The sequence below is a fragment of the Protomyctophum parallelum genome, assembly GCF_964188405.1.
Source record: "Protomyctophum parallelum genome assembly, chromosome: 5".
In the NCBI taxonomy this organism is placed as follows: domain Eukaryota; kingdom Metazoa; phylum Chordata; class Actinopteri; order Myctophiformes; family Myctophidae; genus Protomyctophum; species Protomyctophum parallelum.
In genome coordinates this window covers 18,282,220-18,305,968 of record NC_139702.1, presented here as the reverse complement: position 1 = coordinate 18,305,968, position 23,749 = coordinate 18,282,220, and the positions used below count along the sequence as shown (strand labels likewise).

The 23,749-nt window shown below is 43.8% G+C and overlaps 2 protein-coding genes across 3 annotated transcripts in view; both read left to right on the top strand.

The window, feature by feature from the left end:
* Nucleotides 1-23,749, top strand: part of LOC310858707 (zeta-sarcoglycan-like) — a gene marked incomplete at its 5' end in the record, with an annotated part of 557,496 nt that overhangs the window by 474,200 nt on the left and 59,547 nt on the right. For both annotated transcript variants that reach the window (XM_083764948.1, XM_083764949.1), the window contains 2 exons: nt 3,040-3,162; nt 9,054-9,126. In XM_083764948.1, the coding sequence (XP_083621074.1) occupies nt 3,040-3,162; nt 9,054-9,126 (196 nt within the window). The remainder of the gene's footprint in view (nt 1-3,039; nt 3,163-9,053; nt 9,127-23,749) is intronic.
* On the top strand, nt 20,558-23,098 carry LOC310859146 (mannosyl-oligosaccharide glucosidase-like; the record flags this gene model as incomplete). The annotated part of the gene is made up of 1 exon (XM_083765547.1): nt 20,558-23,098. One exon carries the CDS (start codon nt 20,558-20,560, stop codon nt 23,096-23,098), a length of 2,541 nt encoding a protein of 846 aa, XP_083621673.1.

Below are 23,749 nucleotides of genomic sequence, written 5' to 3'. Positions count from 1 at the left end.
TTGCAGACTATACAGCACATTTAATTGGACCGGTACTGTATGGGTGTGCATGTGTGTAATAGAACGTATCCTTTGTGCAGCTCAACCTCTTTCAAGTTAGAGTGAGTTCTGTGATGGAATTTTAATCCTTGAAGTCAGACATGTTCTGATGTATTCAAACAGTCGGTAGATACAGTATGACTATGAATCCAGGCAATTACGCTCGGAGGCTGCATGGTGTTCCTCGCTCTCATCGCGTCACTCCTGTTGTGATGGAGTGGAGGACAACTACAGAATCAAAGAACCGCCAGCCAATTAGTGCCATGGGTCCAGCGTGATTGGAAGAAAGGGACAGTTTAAAACCCTCCTTGTTAGAGAAGGATGCAAGAGTGTGTGTGTGTGTGTGTGTGTGTGTGTGTGTGTGTGTGTGTGTGTGTGTGTGTGTGTGTGTGTGTGTGTGTGTGTGTGTGTGTGTGTGTGTGTGTGTGTGTGTGTGTGTGTGTGTGTGTACCAGTACAGTATTTGTTTGGCGGGGAGGGAGGGGGGTTCAGATGAGGTTGGGGTCAGGTTTAGGGGTTATGGGTTAAGTATAGGTTATGTGGTTACGGTTAAAAATGGGGAAAAGGTAAGGTAAGTTAATGTTTATCAAAAGAGTGGCCTTCCTAAAGAAATTGCTGTAAAGTGTGTGTGTGTGTGTGTGTGTGTGTGTGTGTGTGTGTGTGTGTGTGTGTGTGTGTGTGTGTGTGTGTGTGTGTGTGTGTGTGTGTGCGTGCGTGCGTGCGTGCGCGCGCAGTCGCACATGCTGCATGTAACCTTTGTACAACTCGTGCTATTTCAAGTGAAAGTGGATTATGTGATGAGATTTTACTTTGATGCAACCTTGAAGTCAGGTATTTTGTTCTGACTCATTCAAATTGCGGGGCAGGGTCGTTGCTGTCGGGGCGGGAACCTTGTATCTGCTTATATCAACTCTTTCTTTACTTTTTTCATAAATGAATGCCCTATACTTCATCATGAAAGAGTGAGGCACAAAAGCACTATCTACAAGCTAACCATAAAAAAAGAGCGGCTTTGGACGTACAATGGTTTCCCCCAGACAGGAGTGAGGTGTTTGAATCCCGGCAATTATACGCTGTCAGGGCAGCTTCTTCTGTCGCCCATCGACTGAACGAAATCAAAGCCAATTAGTGGCATGCATGTCCAGTGTGATGTGAAGAGAGGACATGCAGTTTAAATCCCTCCATGTTAGAGTGGTATTCTAGAATGTGTCCTGTCTGTGGTGAGCAGTGAGCACGCACGCACACAAACAACTCTGACTGGCCCGCGGAGGAGTCCAATGTGGCCCGTGACTTGATTATCTAAAAAGGGAAAATCATACCGCCTCTAACATTGCTACAGGGAGGATGACATTGGCATAGATCTGTCTGATGAGATCTGGAGCGAGGGTTCACTCTGGCTCGGGTCAATGCCAGATTGCAGCTTGTCCAGTTTAAAGTATTGCACAGATTACATTACTCCAAGGTCAGAATGAACAAAATATGTCCAGCTGTTTCCGACATTTGTGACAGATGCAACATCTCCCCATCACCCTTTTTGAGCTACAGCTCAAAAGTGAGTTAATTTTCCCTTACCAAGAGAGGAATACCATGTGTGAATACCTGCCACCATGTGTTTATGTTCCTTGGTTGTTCATCCTATCCGAAAATCACTCTTCTTAGAGCCTGGGTCAGTCTTTACAAACCCAACATTGTCACAGTATCCGAAACATGGTTACACAGTGGAATCACTGACGAATAAATTTAAATTGAAAACTTTGTTTTATCCCGAGCGGATAGGGCTAGTAGAGCTGGTGGGATAGCCACATATGTTTCGTCCAACTTTACCTCGGAGCGTCATATTATGTTTCATGATAACAAACATTTAACAATTGGAAACATCTACCGGCCCCCTTCCGCCCCAACTGAATCCACTAACAGTATTCTGTCAACCATCAACTCCCTGGGAAGAAAAACTAACTGATACTTCTTGGCAACTTTAACAAGGACTGGCTTAGCCACACCTCCTCTAACACAAACATAACAGTGTAAACCTTTCAGTTAATTACGGAACCCACAAGGGTTCTGTTGGACTGGATTCTCGTTAGTAATCCAGAAAGGATAATAAAATATGGTGCATGTCTGATGCTCTAAGTGACCATTCAATCATATTTTGTGTCTGGAAAAAAGAATCCCAAGGTCACCACCAAAATATATAACTGCCAGACAATCCAGAACTATTGATGAAGACTGATTTAATTGCCATTAATTGGGATTAGATTCCAAATATTTCCTTCGGTTGAGGACGCATGGAACTTCTTCCACTCAGATGTCACAAATGTAATAGACAGACATGCACCATTCAAAACAATAAGAGTCAAAGGAAGGCGTCTATAACCATGGATCAATGCACCACTTATCAATCTTTACAAGCAGAGGGATAAAGCCATGCACAAACATCGCAAGACCCTGTTGATTGGGAAAACTACAAACACTTGAGGAACTTATCCACAACCGAAACAAGGAACGCACAATCTGACAACTATATAAAAACAGCTTCAAACACGACTTCCAGAACCCCAAACAGTTCTGGAATAAATTGAACCACTTTCTCAAAAAAAGCAATAAAACATATAACATCTCAAAATGAATAATGAAATAGTCTCGGATCCCCTACATATCTCTCAAGCCTTAATTTAACAACCACTTCACCTCTATCTGTGCTCACATGACACATACTCGTATATCACAGCTAACAACTAACACTCACAATGGTTATTTTAACTTCAATACACATAATAATACACATTGTATGGGTGCTGTTGCATTTATGTGTACCAATAACAGTTGGTGGTCCCAATAGTCGTTTTAACATTGGGTTGTCTCTGCAGACACTCCAATTTACTGCACCTTTGCTATCTTATTCTAACATCTCTCTCTCTCTCTCTCTCTCTCTCTCTCTCTCTCTCTCTCTCTCTCTCTCTCTCTCTCTCTCTCTCTCTCTCTCTCTCTCTCTCTCTCTCAGGTTCAGAAATGGTGGAGGCTCAGTGCCAGAGGTTTGAGGTGAGGAGCGCAGATGGAGAGAGAGTACTATTCTCTGCCGACGAACACGAGATCAGCATTGGCACAGAGAGACTGAGGGTCACAGGTAAGACACGCACAACGGCAGGCTCAACAAGGAGAAGACGTTAATTGATAGAGAGAGAGAGAGAGAGAGAGAGAGAGAGATGTGAATTCCTTTTGCCATCCCTAACGTTGATCATTTGGGATATCAGTGTTTTCAGCTGCAACCCTGCATGGACTCAATACTGCCATACACATGTGCATGTATGAGTAATTTATATCTGTGTCTGCGTCTTATGAGCCATGAGCTGTTGGCAGCAAACAATATCATTATCATTGTGCTTTAGTATACCCGTATCATCGTAAAACAGGGAGCATTTAAGACTTGAACGTGTTGATTTTTTAGTATAGTATTTGTATTTACTCATGTCTATTTTACATCGCCAGGTTTTCAGCTGGAAACATAAATAATAAATCGTCATAGACGCTATGCCATACAGATACATTTAATTTCACTAAATACAAATGCAATTACAGTCATACATACCCATGCATCAATGATGGGGCTGTGATGTTTTAAGCCTGTTCATTTAATTCACACAGTCTGCAATCCTTTGGCAGCTGCCTTTCCTGCATTTGGCAGCTGCAACTGTGTTACTTTTAGCCTGGATTGTGTGTTTGAATTGTTCTTGTTTTTGTCTAATTTTAAAGTTTAGTTTGTGAAATATGTTGCTCTGCTGCCAATAGATTTTTCCATGTGTGCGATTGGTCTGCAAACAAACACTGCTCCTTTTATGGCTAGATTGGATGCTTGAAGAAGTTTGCCTAAATAAAGTTGTCCTTATAGAGTGTCGCAGTCCAGCCCCCTCGAGAGACCCGGAAAATAAATCCCTGTTAATTTTCCTCATAGACTTTTCAGAAAGTATTTATTTAAAGACGTTTACGCCGTGGACAAAGCCAACTCTTGTCGTGACAAATCATCCATTTTTTGGGCTGAACAAATAATTAGAAAGAAGAAGAAAACGGCAGGTTACAACACTTTTTTTGTTGTTTTTCTTCTTTGTAATTATTTGTTTGGTCCAAAATATTGTGTTTGTTGTCATGATTTGTCACGACAAGTGTTGGCTTTGTATGACGCTTATAAGGTCTTTAAATAAATACGTTTTGAAATGTCTATGGGGAAACATGCATTGGGAACTATTTCCTGGGCCTGGCGTCGTCATGAAAGGGGGTGGAACTGCAAAGCTCTATTGTGCGAGTGTAGAAGGTGTATGTTAGAGTGGTGCAGGACATGTATGGAACTTGTAAGACAGTAGGGATGTGTAAATGTGTCCAAAATGAAAATCGATTTGTATAATTCAATATTAACGATTAATCGATTAATCAATTATTTTTTTTTTGGGGGGGGGGGCTTTTTTTTTAAATTTCTTTCTCTTTTTTTTTTTTTTTTTAATGATCCCTACAAATAAAAAAAATCTTCCCCCCAAGGGGTACCTAAGTCCAAAAAGTTTGGGAACCCCTGATGTAGTTGATTAATAATAATTGTAACTCTTGAGAGTTAATAAGGGTCCATTTGGTTACTAACTCCATCTTTTAAATGAGGACCACTGGTGGTCCCTGGACCACTGTTGATCCAATTGATCACCATAGCAACCCCAGCCTAGGCCTGATTAGGTAAATTCCCAACACCTGCTAAATCCTCCAAACCTGTATCTTGATTGGAATCAATCTCCACTCACACTCCTCTACATCCCAGGCACACTTTGGTAGGCCTATAGCCCTGTCCTGTTTGGATGACAATATTGCCTTTCCAACAGATTTTCATTTAAAAAAAAAACGAAAAAAAAAAGAAAAAAAACGATTATCGATTATTAATTTTCATAATCGATTCCGGGTCCTATCAACGATAATCGATTAATCGATTAATCGGACCCATCCCTATAAGACAGTGAGGTGTGCTATGGGTGTGACAGTGGAGATCCAGGTGGAAGTGGGTCTGCATCAAGGATCAGCACTGAGCCCCTTCTTGTTAGGAATCCCCATGGACCATGATGTTTGCAGATGACGTTGTGATCTATAATGAGAGCAGTGAGCAGGTAGAGGAAAATCTAGAGAGGTGGAGATATGCCTTGGAAAGGAGAGGAATGAAGGTTAGCTGCAGCAAGACAAAATACATGTGTGAATGAGAGGAACCCAAGTGGAACAGTGAGGTTACAGGGAGTAGACGTGAAAAAGGTGGATGACTTTAACCCCTAGCCTACAATTAACGGAAAAAACGGAATTAATCTAAAAATCTAAACCTCCCGTTCACGGAAAAAACTGAATGACAATCAATATCAGTTATCGGGGGGTCAAAAGAGCAAAAAATTATATTTTTTCGCTAATATCACTAATGTTGGATGTAATTTACCAAAAAACGGCCGAAATCCACGTGATCATGCGCTATCGTGCACGCACGCCGTCTCTATGTGCGTCGCTGTAAAAAATGTGATATTTTGCGATGTTTTGGGGTTGATTTGAGGTTAATTTGACTTAGATATGAAAAATATAGCATTAGCTTAGCAATCCGGACCAGCCAAGCTAGTGACTAGGGTCAAAATACTGCCGGATGTTGTTGATCGTTGAACCGGAAGTGACTTAGGAAGATTCGTCTATTTTGGCCAAAATCAGCATAATGGTGCGAGAGAATACACTAGGAATGAAAAAAAAAAAGAAAAACATCTTTTCAAACCACCAGATCTTTCTTGTATGTTAAAACGATGAATTAAAAATATGCCAATTTGTTACCCAAACAAAAAAATTGGGATTGGCAGTCCAAGGGTACTTAGGGTCAACATTTCAGAGCAATGGAGAGTATGGAAAAGAGGTGAAGAAACAAGTGAAAGCAGGATGGAATGGGTGGAGAAAAGTGTCAGGTGTGATATAGGAAAGTGTCATCAAGAATGAAAGGGTACAAGACGGTCGTGAGACCATTATGTTGTATGGTTTAGAGACAGTCGCTCTGAGGAAAAGACAGGAAGCAGAGCTGGAGGTAGCAGAGACTAAAATGTTGAGGTTCTCTCTGGGAGTAACAAGGATAGGATCAGGTCTCAGGACTAACAGGATCAGGACTACATCAGAGGGACAGATATTATCATCTCAGTCTGGAGATAATCAGACTGAGATGGTTTGGACATGTACAGAGGAGGGATAGTGAGTATATCGGTAGAAGGATGTTGAGGTTGGAGCTGCCAGGCAGGAGACCTAGATGAAGACCAAAGAGAAGATTTATGGATGTAGTGAAAGAGTACATGAAGTTAGTTAGTGAGAGGAGGCAGGGTGAGATGGAGGCAGATGATTCGCTGTGGTGACCCCTTTAGGGAAAAGCCGAAAGTCATTTTATTATATTCTAGACGTCTGAGCCTTGCCTACGCAGTACGCACCCATCTCTGAGCTGATCAGGTGTGACCTTTCTTTTCCCCCTGGTTAGATTGGGAAAATACTGTGGTTTGCACCGTTAGCGAAGCCACACAACAACAATTATAGCCTACTGATTATTTTGACAGACGTAAAGACATGTTATGTATCATTCCTAAGTTAAGGGGTGAAACAGGAGACAATCGGTAGCATCACACAGGGATGCAATATAACAGGGGTTCTCAAACTGGGGTCTGGGGACTCCCTGCATGGGGTCCGGGGACTCCCTGGGGTCCTTGATGGGGTCCCCAGGTAAATTAGTTACTATACTGTAGCATCAAAACCACCCTGGGATTGTACTCATATGGATACGACGCAGCGACTGAAGGTGGAAATGTAAAAGTATACCCAAAGAGTAACACAATAAGCGCTAGAAACGAGTCAATGTGTTATTTTGTATATGTGATGACCTCTTGGTATAAAGCAACAAGAATAGATCCATCAAAGCTGCCTTGACATACTCAAAGGTCTCTGGAGCATTCAATATCCCTGTATGGTTTCCCCCCGCACGCACGCTTGAGAGTCTGTGTGGAGGGCAGAGATGACAGAGAAGGCATGCATAGTCTACTGTAGGCCTATATACATGTGCCTGCAGAAAAACGCCCACAAATGATGACTCCCTGTTTGGCTGGCAGACTGGTGGTAATCATTAGAAATACAGCCTCCCTCCAAAGCCCCCTATCTCAGGGGGAAAACCACATGCGCCACGGGGTCGATGTGAGGCGCATAATATCACACGGTCTGCCAGATGAGAAACGCTCGCTCGCCCGCCTTCTTCCATCAACTTTTTCGGTGGTTGTTCGGGGGACTTTGAGTGCACATATTGTATTGCTCAGGTCACACACACACTCGTTCAGGCACAAAGTTCTGTCAAAACAACTTACTTTGGGGTTATTCAGGACACTCACAGCCTGCACGGACCTGCAAGGACCTGTGTCATGCTCGTTTTGTCAGGTTTTTTAGTTGCAGAGACAAGTGTTTTTTTGTTTTTATCGTAAATAAAATGCCCTATACTTTATCATACTACAGTGCCACACAAAAGCATCAAAGGCGCATATCCACAAGCTCAAAATGTGACGCGCAAAGCGAAAGATTCAAAGTTATGGGCAGCTGTGGCTCAGAAGGTAGAGCAAGTCGTCCAATGATCCCTAGGTCGGCGGTTTGAATCCCGGACCCTCATGTGCACATGTCGAATGTCCTTGGGCAAGACACTGAACCCTAACCTGACGCTGCCAGATGAGGGCGGTATTGGGTAACCATGTATCCCAACACAGCATTCATCTGGGATCTCTCAGACAGTTGAGCTGACAAAAATCCGTTCCGTACCGGACCAATCAGCGTGAGCTAAGGGCGGGACATGGGCGAAACCGGATGTGAAGCTATATAGACACGTCAATATGATTGGTTGTGTTTGCACGCCCACACGGTGATAGACAGACGGTCCCATCCAATCATCTACCAAGTATCTTGAAAAAAAGGAACAGCCCCGTCATCGAATTTGCTTCCACGATCCCAGATCCCAATAAGCTGTGAAACAAATTTGTGTAGCAAGCTTCTTGGATCTGGCAGCGTCAGGTTAACTGAACCCTACATTGCCTCAAATTAGTTGGTCGGTGTGAGCTTGCCACTATCGGTGTGTGAATGTGGGAAGTGAGGACGCTGGCGTCGACTGTTCGCTGCTTCACCTCCCAATGTATGAATGAATGAACCATTGTAAAGCGCTTTGAGCACTTGGAAAAGCAATTCATTATTATTCATTAAAGTGGTTAACACTCAAGAAGAATTGGCTGCATAACAGCCAATACAGGACTGTGTCCTTAAATAGGACTAATGACCCATTTATCGGTCACACCTATATCTATCGGTTGTGGTCTTCTTCACGCTGTTGGGAGTGTTTGTGCGGGTATGGGGATCGGAACAAAGTCAATAAAAGAGTCGACAGAATGATAAAAAAGGGGTCGACAGAATGATTGCGAGAGGCAGAGGAAATAACGTTGTGGGATTTGATCCCAGTCCAGTAGGGATAAATGTGGTATCTAATAAACCTCATATCTATACTGTTCCATTTATGAAGGCTGTTTGGCATTTCAACGTGAACTGTCTGTCAGTACCAAGACTGAAGCTGTTCTGCTATCATGCTGCTAAAGGTAATGACAATGTTAGTTCTTTCTTCTTTCTTTTCTTCTTTCTTTCTTTCTTTCTTTCTTTCTTTCTTTCCTTCTTTCTTTCTTTCTTTCTTTCTTTCTTTCTTTCTTTCTTTCTTTCTTTCTTTCTTTCTTTCTTTCTTTCTTTCTTTCTTTCTTTCTTTCTTTCTTTCTTTCTTTCTTTCTTTCTTTCTTTCTTTCTTTCTTTCTCTCTCTCTCTCTCTCTCTCTCTCTCTCTCTCTCTCTCTCTCTCTCTCTCTCTCTCTCTCTCTCTCTCTCTCTCTCTCTCTCTCTCTCTCTCTCTCTCTCTCTCCTCTCTCTCTCTCTCTCTCTCTCTCTCTCTCTCTCTCTCTCTCTCTCTCTCTCTCTCTCTCAGGAAACGAGGGAGTGGTGTTCAGTCATTCTGTAGAGACATCGCACGTCAGAGCAGAGCCGTTCCAGGACCTAAAGTAAGTGTGTGTGTGTGTGTCTTAAATGGTTGCAGCCACTATAAAGGACTGCCAGACATGACCGTCTGGTGGACCTGGTCTCAGACAAGATCAGAGGAGTACAGTACAGGACAACAAGAATGTATAAACACAGCACTGTAAAATAGACTGGTTTGATCACAATGACACACATGTCAATTCACTACAAAATATTCCAAATACCCCAGATATTGTGTTCATCAATGAAATTAGAAAAACTGTCACTATATTTGAAATAGGCTGCCCATTTGATTTGTATATGGACACTTGTTTTACATCCAAACTTGAAATATCAGCTTCTGGTGGAACGTATTATGGCCTTGGGATATAACTGTCAACTTATTGTCCTTGTATTTGGAAGTCTGGGCCATGTCCATAAATTTGTGCTCAGGGGTCTGCAATTGGCTGGATTGCTAAAAACAAATGCAAAAAAAGCTGGCTAAATCAGCTACTATGGACAGTCTGTCTGTCTGGAGAAGGCGTTTCATTTATCCCTAGGTGGCTTAAAAAACCCAAAACAAACATCCTGTCAAGTAATAGTATGTCAACAATGTGCTATATATTTTTTTTTTTCTCTTATTTTCCCTCTGTGTGTTAAGCATCTGCAGCAGCTATATCTGGTTGGACCATATAATGTATAACCTAATTCTGATCAGTGTTTGGGTCTATTGTATTACGCCTCTTGTGCAGATCCAAATAAAATAATTCAAATGTGTGTGTGTGTGTGTGTGTGTGTGTGTGTGTGTGTGTGTGTGTGTGTGTGTGTGTGTGTGTGTGTGTGTGTGTGTGTGTGTGTGTGTGTGTGTGTGTGTGTGTGTGTGTGTGTGTGTGTGTGTGTGTGTGTGTGTGTGTGTGTGTGTGTGTGTGTGCGTGCGTGCGTGCGTGCGTGTGTGTGTGTGCGTGCGACCGTGTGTGCGTGCGTGCGTGCGTTTGTGGGTTGCACGTGTGTGTGAGATATTATCGAGGGGATTGTTCTTGGGTCACAGCGTGACCGAGGTTAGCTCTCCATCGACACCAAGCAATCAATGCTAGATGGATGACATACAGTACAGTGAAATATAGGAGCTCTGTGCACCCTCTAAAAGCGCAAGTAAATATACCTCTTTTCTATTAATTGTGTAATTCCATTTTAATTTTAATCCATGCTCCAATCATAATTGATTCTGCACACTCAAGATATATTCAATACTCAGCATTGTCTGAGTTGACAGAACAACACTGTCCATCCCTTCTTAAAGCTAAAATGTCTGTGGGACCAAATAGTTTCTTGCTTTTATATGCCGTCTTCAAGGTTTAAGGTTTCTTTATCTTGTGTACAGGTACAGTACTGTACATGATAATGAAACTATTTTTCTTCTGGTTCCTCAGACATCGTAGCAGCAACATTTGTAATAATAAGCCAACGACAGGGAGAATAGCAAAAAAGGAAAACCAAAAGTGTTTCCCACATGCCTGATCCGGGGGCAGTTAGCTATTTAGCAGCCTACTGCCTGTGGCCTCGTGGCTGTGGAGCCAATTTCCATATGGCAGCATCTGCCATATGGCTACGAGGCTACACATTTTGCTGACACAGCATCCATTGTAGCTACATGACTTGGATAGATGGATGCTCCACTGTTAGCGTGACTAGTACTCTTTGTGGTTGTGGTGACTCATAAAAAGGAACAACACGGCATGGCGGGCCGAGGTCAGAATCCATGAAAAATGTCTGGTCCACACACTGGATCGCTCCAAAGCTTAAAACGTTTATTTAGGTTCCTTTTACACCATTGGAGCTGATGAAGAAACATCACGTCCAATGGTGTAAACTAAAGGAACCTAAATAATGTTTTTAAGCGTTGATGGATGATCCAGTGTGCAGACCTTACCTTTCTTTACAGAACAGTTTCCATGCCAGGCAGTGATGCAGCCAGTCACCATGCCCTTGGTGGTCCTTCAGAGTGAATTTAACTGTCACAGAATTCTGAACAGTGTTTGTGCCAAGTTTGGTGCGGATGGTAACAGTGTGCCGCTCATGTCTGGATCGTGTTTGTGATGTCCACCATCAGTCCCATAGGCATCCGTCCGTCAGTGGGACCATGGGTTGCGCCTGAGTGGTCATGTTTTCTTGCAGCGGCGGCTGTGGCTGGACAGCCCTGTGGTCTTTAGTGCAGTCGGCGCAGACAGAATGAGAGGGGACTGGCACTGGAGTGGGGGCTGCTTCACGCAGTTTCCTCTTCTGTCTCTTCGCCTGCAGCAAAGAGATGTGTCTCTCCTCGGCACGGCGAGTTCCTGCAGCGACTGTCTGCCTCCAAACGCCACGGTCTTTTGCAGCTTCCTCCCGGTTGTTGTGGTCAATGCCTGCCTGCTTCATATCACGTCCTTAAAGCGCAGGCATGGGCGACCAAGAGGTCTGGAACATATAGCTTTTCTACAAGCTCACAATGTGCCAGGGGCTTGTGGATCGGCTATTTTGCCATAAATACAGGAGTGCCTTCAATTTAGCCTTGGGCACACAAAAGGCACAGAGTTAAACTAAGCCATTACTACAAAAGCCCCTAAGCAACCACCATCAAGAGTGACGATAATGAAAGCCTTGCAGGTTGGAAGTCCCATTTGATCTGTGCAGCACACAGTTGGATTCGTGGGCTACAATTTGCATGTCATTTCTGAAGTTGGATGAATTTGCGGGGTACTGATATTTTCTTAGGATATAATAAGAGCCCTTGTGACATGCTGTCACCGCTGTCACATATTATGTATATTTTGATAGCTTATGCCTCAACATATGTCATAATTGTACACATAACACTTCAGCCTATATGGTTCACACGCAGAGAAGCCTGAGTGAAGAGGTCACTAAATAAGCCTAGAGACAGCTGTTACTAAACTATTGCTATTTCAGTTAACTTTCTCACAGTGAAGATCCCTCGAGAAGATATCGGAGTTATTTACGAGGCGACCTGAGAAAACAGAGCCTTTTATTAGGGGTGTAATTAACTCCACAGGGGTCTGTGTGAACTATTAAATCTTGGTTGCAATCTATAGTTAGTTTCAGCAGTCAGAGCTCATCTTTGGGACAAACCATATATACTCTGTTTGTCTGTCATGAATACAACATCTCTTTGGCAAATATGCATCTAGAACTAAGACTCATTACATGTTGTAAACTATGTCCTGTATATTTGATATGGTACATATATTTCATTCTTATTGGTGACATAATAGTTACATGTGTCATTTGTTGTTAGTCCCTGTTAAGGCTCTTGCGTGTCACTCAGAACAGCCCTGATTCACTGATTGGTCAAGTAAAGCAATGACACTTTAGGTCCCACCTCCCATGTGAGGAGGAGGGAGTTTTAAGTTTCTACAGTAGGCCTATAAAGACGATACGCTTTTGTTTTTACGTTGTGACAGACAGATACCAGTTGATTCGAAGTGACTTTGTCGTGTGTGTCTCCATTTTCTCGTGGGCCGTTGATCCTACGGCCTTGTAAGCTGAGTGTGTCTGTATCAATAAACTGCGATACAACATTAGACTGAAAGAAAACTTCTCTGCCTGATTCATTGAGAGGGTGGCCACACCGTTGTCCTGCATGCACAGAGCCGTCGATCCAGATTCATCACCTGTGTATGCTTAAAGAGTGAAGAGAGACTGGCTGTGTGCATGTGTGTGTAAACTGTAAAGAAGGTGCTAGTGTATTAGGTGTCATCCAATGGCCTTTGTAGTGCCCTTAATGCTAGCCTCAATGTTGCTATTGTCACAGAGGATTAGTAGAGAGAGGGAGAGGCAGTTGTTCAGGGATTAGGGGGGAGAGAGAGAGAGAGAGAGAGAGAGAGAGAGACACACACAGAGAGAGAGAGAGACCGAGAGAGACAGAAAGAGAGAGAGAGAGACCGAGAGAGAGAGAGAGAGATAATCAGAATGTGGAGGAATAAGGAGCACAAGCAGGGCGAGAGAGGCAAAGTCTGTACATTCACTCTGTGGGGCGTTGGAGTGCACTGTTGTGTTGTTATGGAGACAGAGCATTCAGTGTGTTCCCATCTAGTACACACTGGACACTGTGGGAGAACTCAGAGCACACACAAACAGAAGCCCCGGCTAAAGAGACAGTTTGTCGAGCATCGGAACGCCACATTTGTTTACATTTTCTTTTATTGCTTTGTAATTTCAGCCTGCTGGAGTACATTTGTTCTCTGCATCTGAACTAATAGGAGCTACCAGTACCACAACTCAGCTCAGCTTATATTGGCACATCACAGGTTTCCAGGCATAAAAGAGGGTGAAATCCTTTGTCTGTGTGTGATTAAAAAAGCAGTGGGTAGCAGTAGCTCCATCCTACAGAATATTAGAACATTGACCAACATGGTATTAAAAAGGTCTTGAAAGACCAGGTAATTATGTAACTTTAGAAATGTGCAGTTTGGGAATCACATGTCTAGTGTCTATACCTTCCGCTAATGCAATTTGTAAGTTCTTTGTAATTTGAAAATTAATACATCATTCTGCACCCAAGCTGCCTCACCCTGATGACAGCCCTCTAATTCCTAAGTGGATAACAGGAGAGAGGGGGGGGGGGGGGGGGGGGGGGGGCTAAAAACAGAATAATGTGGGGGACCTTGACATGAACAAGTTTTAAAACAACTGGCGAAGGAGATAAGGAGGAATAATAGAGATACAGACACGGAGAGGGAAAATATAGATCTGAGGTCAGCGACGGTTCAGAGCAGAATAAATTGAGAGAGAGAGAGAGAGAGAGAGAGAGAGAGAGAGATATCATGGTGGAGGAAAAGCAGCAAACTGACCAAGGACCCCTGGAGAGAGAGAGCGAGAGAGGTACATTATAGCTGACTATAGTGGTGTGTTGCTGGAGAGAGACGGAGATGCAGGTCAGAGGTGGTGCTGGCCATGGTAACAAAGTGCATATAGACCAATTCAGAACGGGTCTCATGGTCGCAGTTTACGTATTTCCTGTAGCGGAGCCGGCATAGCTGCGGGGTAAACCTGTGTCTACTACTACATTGAATGGTAGAGTGACTGATGTTAGTCTGCTCAAACATTACTCCTTTACCTGCTTTTTACTAACACTAACATTACATGTGAATGAATACTTTAAATGCTTTGTATGAGGTATAAAATACAGCAGTCTTGTGTTCATAAAACGGAAAGATTGGGTATTGGGTAAGACTGACGTTATGTATGTTTCAGGACCTTTCACTGCTTTGTCTCATCCATTACTCTATGGCTCTGGTCTCAGCCACCACGGTGGATATTTTGACTTTACTTTTTTTTTTAATGTTGCCACTACTGTTGGAGCATGCAGCCATAAACTACACAGGTTCATCCCGATGTTCTGGGCATCTTTGTAATGTTAGTGTTAGTAAAAAGCAGGTAAAAGAGTAACGTTTGAGGCAGACTAACATCAGTCACACTACCATTTCACTGTAGTAGAAGAGGTGCAGGTTTACCCCGCATGTCGGCTCCGCCTACAGGAAATACGTAGTCTTTGTTTTACTGTTCACAACTGAAAATTTGAATTACTTGACCATGTTGAGAATCCTCACCTGTTTCACCTCATTTGAGTGCACATTACCAAAAAAGAAAAAAAAACATTTTCACCCTAATGTGTGTGTGTGTGTGTGCTACAGCTGCGCCCTCTGGTGGCGGGCGGGTGGTGTCACAGCGGGACAGACAGACACACACACACACACAGACATGATCTGCAGGATCTCATAGTTAGTGCTCAGTGCATTCGCAATCACTGCGTTCGCAACATGCTCAAAACGAGCCACTTCGCGCCACGTTTGAAGCTTGTGGATCTGCTAAATTGATTGGCATTCATAAAATATCGACATACATACAAACTCCTGAGTCAAATGTTTGCATGGGGAGTAAGAGTGCATACACTTAATAAGAGACAGTGTTGTCTGAAACCGTCACAGAGGCAGAGGAGAACACAGGGTTAAAAGCTGGGTCATTGGGGGCGTTATCTCACGTAGCCAGACAACTATTCCACAATCCCCGAATGCATATAGTATAGAGCATAGTACAGTAAAGTCTGGAACTACACCTCCCAAAATCCAAGTAAGGAAGCTGCCGTTCACGAAAATATATATTTAAAAATATCTTTGCATTTTATAATTTTTTATTTCCTTTTCTGCTAAGCAGAAAGCTATATATGTGATTTCTATTTATATTAGGATGAATTTGCGCGACTGTAAAGACGAAACAGAAGTGGGGAAGAGGCTCCACTTCTGCTTTATATTTTACTCATGATAGATCTTCCGTTGCTCCAGACTGTATGATGGAAGCATTCGGAAATTGTAAGAGGCAACAGTCTGGTAACGTGAGACTAGTGGGGGCGGGACCATCAAGGCCACCTTGGCCACAGAGCTCATAAAGGTTCTGCAGGGCAGAAGGCCAAACTGAGGAGGCAGGGCAGCCATGACCCGTCCTACCATGACATTCCTGCCCAGTCTCAAACACAGCATGAAGATTATAGACAATTATACTATACCTCCCCCACCGTACAAGTTTCATCCAGGAAGGTTAGGTCAGGTAAGGGCAGATCGACAATTCATCATTCACTGGAAATAAAGATGACCTGTCCTCACCATGCAGAGATAACTGAACAGAAGAAAGAAAGGTCAACCTCTCAGGCAATCAAGAAGTGGGATTCTACTTGAATGTTAACAAGATTCTCACTTTGCCTGAACTTTTACTGTGACATTGTGACACGTACACTGTGACACGTACTCTGTGACAGGCAGGAAACACTGTGAAGGTGCCAGACGCTGGTGCTGCTTGTACTGTAATGCAGGGTTTACAGCATTGACCTAGACGTCCCAGTGAAACGCTGTGGGTTCATAATTATCCACCATGGGTTCTGTCATAGTGTACATAACACCAATTTTATCCAGACAGGAGAGAAACCCATAAGTGTTTTTGTGTGTGTGCCACACAAAACGTAACTTCACTCACTTCACACGTGATTTACTTTTTTTAATTTATTTTGTTTGTTTGTATCAGTGTTCCAGTTCCAATTTTGTCCATTCAGTTTTTGTTTGTGTTTCATCACTTCCAATTCCACTTGTTTATCCTGTAGCCTGTCATTTATGGGTTCTCTATCCTGATTTGTATCCCCTCCTGAATATAGTCATTAGTATTAGTCAATAGTAAAATGTAGAGCTACTTCACAGTGATTTTAATAAAACAATATCATTTACACCCCCTTTAAGACCACACGCACGCCCACACGTGCACGCACACACAATTACCTGACAAAATGTCCACATACAGTAAGTTCCATAATTAGGCCTATAGATGTCCATGTAAGTTCCATATTATGCTGCTCTCTCTCTCTCTCTCTCTCTCTCTCTCTCTCTCTCTCTCTCTCTCTCTCACTCTCACACACACACACACACACACACACACACTGACACACACACACATACACACAATGTGTTGAACTCTCCACTGTATGGGACTTCATCACTGTCTCTCTTAGACTTGGACGAAAAAATAAAAATAACACAAAAAAGGTGATTACACGCTTCATATATTCGCTTCTCTGCTCATTTGCTGTTAAATGGCTGGGAAAGAAACAAAGGAAGTATATTCTTTTTAATGTCACTTTCTTTACTCAGGTGCATTCAATAAGAATAAATATTCCATTATGCTAGTATGGGTATGGGATCAGCAACCCCTGAATCACTGGATCTCAACGTGAGGAATGCAGACCCCAAGGGGCGTATTCATTTTTATTTTTAATTATTTTTTAACAAAACAAATACAAGACAAAACTTTTCCCACTTTTTATCGAACTTATCCTCTTGTAGTCTAAGTATGAATGATAGTTTTTCCATAACATACAGTTCCTCAGTAATGTCCATCCAATGTTCTTTCGTTTGTGGGTCCTGTTGGTACCAGCGTCGTGTGATCGCTTTTTTACTTGTTGCTAAGAGGATCTTGATTAAATATTTATCATGTACTGTATTAGAAACTCTTCAGGGATATTTCCCAGCAATAAAAAGGAACAAGTCTGAGGTATCTTAAAACACAGAATGGTCTCCAAGGTGGAATGGATATCCTGCCAGTATTTCTGAATTTAAGTCCAGAATATATGAGCGTGGCCCGCCTCCTTGTGGCCACACTGTCTCCAGCATGGCTGTTCTGTTTTCAATTGTCTTGACTTAATTTTAGGTGTTCTCATCTCATTAGGTTCTTCCAACAGAATTCTCTCCACATTCTTGAGTTGGTGGAGGTAATTTGTGTTTTGCACATATTTACCCATTGCTCTGTAGTGATGATAATCTCCAATTATTTTCCTGAATTAGTTTTAATGTACTCTGTGGAGTTAGTCCTAGCTGAAACCAAGGCATTGTATACACTAGACACTGCTCTTTTGGACTGATGCTTATATGCCTGTATAAAAACCTGTATGAGATCATTTGAGGCCACCGGCTCGGAAGCTTTCACCTCCATGAAGTACTCTCGTACTTGAAGGTATCTAACAAAGTCCTTGTTATCTATACACATGCACATATTTTTCAGTTAAGGAACAACATTTCAAAGAATGTTAGTAGACAAAAACCCAATGAGATTTTTTTTGAGAAAAGAACAGGTAGGTCTAGCCCCCCCCCCCCCCCCCCCACACACACACACACACACACACACACACGCAAACACACACACACGCACACACACACACACACACACACACACACACACGCAAGCACACACAAGCACACACATACACACACACACGTACACACACACACTTCTGAGTACCTCTCTCCCTCTCATCATGAAAAGTGGAGCATTTTACAGTGAGAGTAAATGAAACATGTAATGACTGGATCAAGTCTATTTGAAGCTAATGATCTAGAGAGAGACGGAGAGATCTAGAGAGGGGGGGGGACTTTTATTTTTAACCAAATGGCAAGTCATACAATCTGCATATGACCGTAATCTCTCGTGCGTGCATTCGTTTCAGACATCTGTACAGTATGTGTTGCTGTGTTCTCATTGATTTTGGCATCAACCAATCAATCAATCAATCAACCAATCAATCAATCAATCAACCAATCAATCAAGCTTTATTAAGAATGCATGGTCCATATCAACATAATCACGCCTCAGTGTGAAGTGAGCGGTGCCTTTGCTGCACCCACTAATACGTATTTGATGATGACGTATAATGATGACCCACATGACGTCACAGGGGGTGGATAGTGAATTTAGCAATTTTGCAATGGCAAAATGACATTTAGCTACCATACATAGATAGCAACACACTTAGTCCACTACTCTCATGCAAACCATACGTAAAAGACCTGGGCGTCACGCGTCATACTAGACTCAAACCTCAAATTCGACAGACAGATAAACTCCGTAGTAAAAGGGTTTTTCCATCTCAGACAAATCACCAAAATAAAGCCCTTCCTCTCCACACCTGACTTGGAAGAAGTCATCCATGCCCTCATCTCATCAAGACTCTCTCTACTCAGGAATTACCGCTATTGTCTCTCTCCAGACTAAGACTCACTCTACTCAGGAATTACCGCTATTGTCTCTCTACTCAGGAATGACCGCTATTGTCTCTCTCCAGACTACAAGACTCACTCTACTCAGGAATTACCGCTATTGTCTCTCTACTCAGGAATGACCGCTATTGTCTCTCTCCAGACTACAAGACTCACTCTATTCAGGAAATACCGCTATTGTCTCTCTCCAGACTACAACTCGTCCAGAATTCTGCAGCTAGACTTTTGACCGGCACCCGTAGACAAGAACACATCACCGCCGTCCTAGTTTCCCTTCAGTGGCTGCCTGTAAAATTCAAAAAGGTTTTAATGTTTGTTTTTAAAGCCCTTCATGGTCTGGCACCTCCCTATATATCTGCCCTCATCACTCCCCCAGACTCCACTAGGGCACTCAGATCAGCAGACCAGATGGTCCTGAAGATCCCTCCCACTCACCTGAAAACAAAAGGCGACTGGGCGTTCTCGGTCGCTGCACCCAGACTTTGGAACGCCCTGCCGCTAGTTGTGAAAGCTGCACCTTCTATGGACATATTTTAATCTTGTTTAAAAACACACATGTTCTCCCTGGCCTTTTAACACCATATGCCCTCCCCACGTTTTAATCATGTGTTGCTGTGCTCTCCCAATTCTACAGTTTTGTTCTGTACTTATTTTATTTTTACTCGTGAAAAACATGCATTTTTCCTACTGTATATGTTTGTTTTTTATGCTGGCCAGCACTTTGGTCAACCTTGGTTGTTTTAAATGTGCTCTTGAAATAAAATTGACTTGACTTGACTTGACTACATAAATTATAGACACCCAAACACACAGTCAAGTGTTGGAGCGGTTATAGCACTGCTCAAAAATAGCGAAGGCGAAATCATAAATTAATTGGCTCCACAGTTTAGAGACAAACCTGACTGAACTCAATACAGGGTTAGTCAGAATACTGCTCCGTGCAAAAAGCTTTCAATAGTGTGGACTTCACAGAAGCTGAACACTACTACTAAACTACTACTAATACTAAACACACAATCATGTTAGCTTGTCTTCCTTACTTATAAGCATGACAATGTCATCTTTGCATTGACAATGATGCCACAGACTGAGCCATGTTGATACATCATCTCATTCTCACAATTTGTCTTCAATGTTTGTGTTCACACACCCTCAAAGCTCAACATACAGTAGGAGGGCCTAGCACCCTTCAAAAATAAATACAATTAGAACTGCACTCTGTCGAGTGCCTACTTGCTTGTTGCACTAGTGCGCAAGCAGAGCATGCAAGTACTGTCGACCGCTACAAACTACACAGTTTCTCTGTGAAAGAACGTTTGAAATATTGCATTATTAGGTTTAGCTATTTGCTACGTACCTAGTTTTTGGAGGTAAAAAAGTAGTATCTCAATGATGACGTTTTAAAGATGTGGATTAAAGGACCCAATGCCAGGGTGTAATTGGTTTTTGATGGTGACGTAATGACGATATGTTTTATTGTCGGGAGGATTAAAGGTAATGCCCCTATGTATACATGTATACAGTATGCATGTATGTAATCTGACAGCGCTGCCATATCAAGCACAAGTAGTCATTACATCATACGCTGGCATGGCGCATACGCATCAAACGGCGACATGGACGAAAACTATTACTTGTGCACTCTGCTTGCGCAAGTAATTATATAGTGACAACCACTATCCAACTGCGGTTTGAAACTTCCTAAATATGGCAATGCCTGACGTGACACCATAGTGCTGATGTCATAGACTGGCCTCCAATTACTTGTGGTGATGTACATGTCCCCTCCATGTTTAATATGCTCCTTGATGTTAATCAAGGGAGTAGGTATAGCGACGGATATTCAATAAGTAGGGTTCTGTACATTAGACAGCTCCAGCAGGGTTTGATGGGCAGGCAGAGAAAGACCTTGGTTTCTGGTGAACGCACTCCCCTACCGCAGAAAGACAAGAAGCACACTGCATTGCACCGCAGAGGGAAGAATAAAAATAAGGTTGACCTCCGCTATGTCTTTATCATCTCCCTTATTGGCCTTTGTATCTTGCGTCTCATTTGGGTGTTCTATCTTCAGCACTTGCGTTCTGATATGGCCAAGCGAGTGGTGACCCTTCACCCATCACCCCGTGTTATTGATGCCAACAGCACCAGTGCTGCGGTCTCCCCTGAAAGATTCTGGGGGTCATACAGGCCTCAGGTATACTTTGGCATGAAAACCAGGAGTCCCAGATCTACTGTCACAGGTCTGATGTGGATGCGTCAGTTCCAGGACATGGACGTGAACCTGAAGCATACCTGCGAACAAGGAGACCGTCTACTAAGCTATGGCTGGCTGATGCATGATGGCCTCAGCTTCGGTGTCCAGGAGATCCGAGACAGCAGCTTCACCCTGATCACAGAGTTTGTCAAGAGGGGTGGTGGGGACCACGGCGGGGATTGGACCTGGAGGATCACTGCTAACCAGGACAGTTCCGTCTCCCAGGCGCCAGTAGTTTCTCTGATGTTCTATGCGGCAGCAGACACACAGGGCTCCCTGGAGACCCACATAGAGGGGAAGGACCACCTGAGTTCCATCACAGGGTTCTCGGAGGAACTTGGTAACTTCAAGATCACCTTCCACAAGCCTGTTGCCGGGGAGTCCTCCAGTGTCAAATACGCCAGATACAACTACCTTAAGACTGTCTCTCCTGGTTTGGAGAAGTTGACTGATATTGTGAAGAGCAGTCTGAGCCACAGGTTTGTCTACCACCCCCCTTCCAGTGAGGAGAGACGTTACATTGGCCTGGATAAGCCCATCCACCACCAGCACCAACAGCAACCAGCTGCTGACACCCGGAAGGAGAGTGACTTTGTGGTTCACCAGGTGACTGTCCAGACTCCGTTCCAGATTGAAGTCCTGTTTGAGTCCGGAAGCTTCCACGACCGGCCCAACCAGCTGGCGGGTGCCACCATGACCGAGGAGCTAGAGAAGAGGAAATCTGCTTTTGATGTAAAGTTTGAGAAGACCTTTGGCCTCGAGAGCAAAGGCTTTGGCCCGGCTCAGGTGAAATTCAGCAAGGCAGCCCTCAGCAACATGCTGGGTGGGATGGGCTATTTCTATGGTCAGTCGGTGGTGCAGTCACTCCATCACAAATACCCTCTTCTATACCCTGAAGGTGCATTATTCACAGCGGTACCGTCCCGCTCCTTCTTCCCTAGAGGGTTCTTGTGGGATGAGGGTTTTCACCAGCTGCTATTGAGCAAGTGGGACCCCCAGGTGACACGTGAATCCATCTCCCATTGGCTGGACCTCATCAACATTGACGGCTGGATCCCCCGTGAGCAGATCCTTGGAGATGAGGCTCTAAGTAAGGTCCCTGCTGAGTTTGTGGTCCAGCAAAATGAGAACGCCAACCCCCCCACCCTCTTCCTGGTTCTTCAGGAGCTCATTGAGCAGTTCTCCTCAAACCCACATGACGCGTCATCTCGGGAGACATTTCTGTTCCTCCGAAGGCTCTACCCAAGGCTCAAAACTTGGTTTGACTGGTACAACACCACACAGTCAGGACCCCTGCCCAACTCGTACCGCTGGCGCGGACGTGACAATGACACCAATCTCTTCCTCAACCCCAAGACGCTGACGTCTGGGCTTGATGATTATCCACGAGCCTCCCATCCCTCGACACACGAGCGCCACGTGGATCTACGCTGCTGGATGGCTCTGGCATCAGGTACCATGGTTAGCATCGCACGGCTCCTTGGAGAACCCCACCACGAGTATGAGCAAACCCACCGAGTGCTGAGCGACAACAGCCTCCTCGATGAGCTCCACTGGTCCGAGCAGCTCCGTGCCTTCAGTGACTACGGCAACCACACTGAGGCAGTGTCCTTGCAGCAGGAAAAGGTATACGTGCCTCCTGGGAAGCCACGGCACCAGTTCCCTGTGGAGCGACTGGTGCGCTCAGTCCACCGTGACCCTAAACCACAGTACGTAAATGCTTTTGGTTATGTCAGCTTGTTCCCCTTCCTGCTGCACGTCCTCGAGGCCAAGTCCTCCAAGCTGGAACACATCCTAAGAGACATGAGGGACCCGGACAAGTTGTGGACTCCCTATGGCCTCCGCTCACTCTCCAGGGCGGACCCGATGTACTTGAAGTGGAATACGGAACATGACGCCCCTTACTGGAGGGGCCCCGTATGGATCAACGTCAACTACCTGGCCGTGAGGGCGCTGCACCACTACAGCAAACTAGAAGGGCCTTATCAGGAGGAGGCAGCTGTCCTTTATCGGGAGCTCAGGACAAATATCATCGACAATGTTTACAGACAATATGCTAAGACGGGGTATATCTGGGAACAGTACGACGATGGCACCGGCAGAGGTCTAGGAAGCCATCCATTCACAGGCTGGTCAGCCCTGACTGTTTTAATAATGGCTGAACAGTACTACTGATACTTTAGATCTCACCCCTAGTCTTTGTTTTAATCAATAGCATCCCTATTATGGCATAAACATTTGGCAAAAATAGTCAACCTACAAGCTCACAACGCGTTTCACATGCCTTAAACAACAAACAGTGTCCACATCTAAGAAGAGACCTTGAGCTCTTGCTCTATGCAGGATTCATCTCTTCAAAAATGGAATATCTGAGATCGAAACTGGAAACCAATTGCAGAACAGCTCTCTTGTTGTGTTTTCCATCAGGGAGTGATGCATGCTTTATATCTAGGTGTGATCTCATTCGTTCACATGCACTGTGTTACAGACAGAGCACATTTTTGGAGTGGATGTAAAGACATGCATTCTACGTATATTGATATTGTACATTATGTAACCTTACTGAATTGCGTTACTACACAATGGATGGAACAGACAATTCATAATTGATAATTTGAATATAGCATGCCTTCTATATTGACTTAAAGATGTAAAATAACTGGTGCGTGCGTGCGCGTGCATGTGTGTGAGAGAGAGAGTGAGAGAGGGAGGGGGGAGAAGCAGGGAGAAGAGTGTACTGTATAGCAGAAATAGATGGTTGTGCAAAACACAGAAGGGGATGCTAACAGAGGTTATGATTAGATGAACATTGATTCAAATGATTTC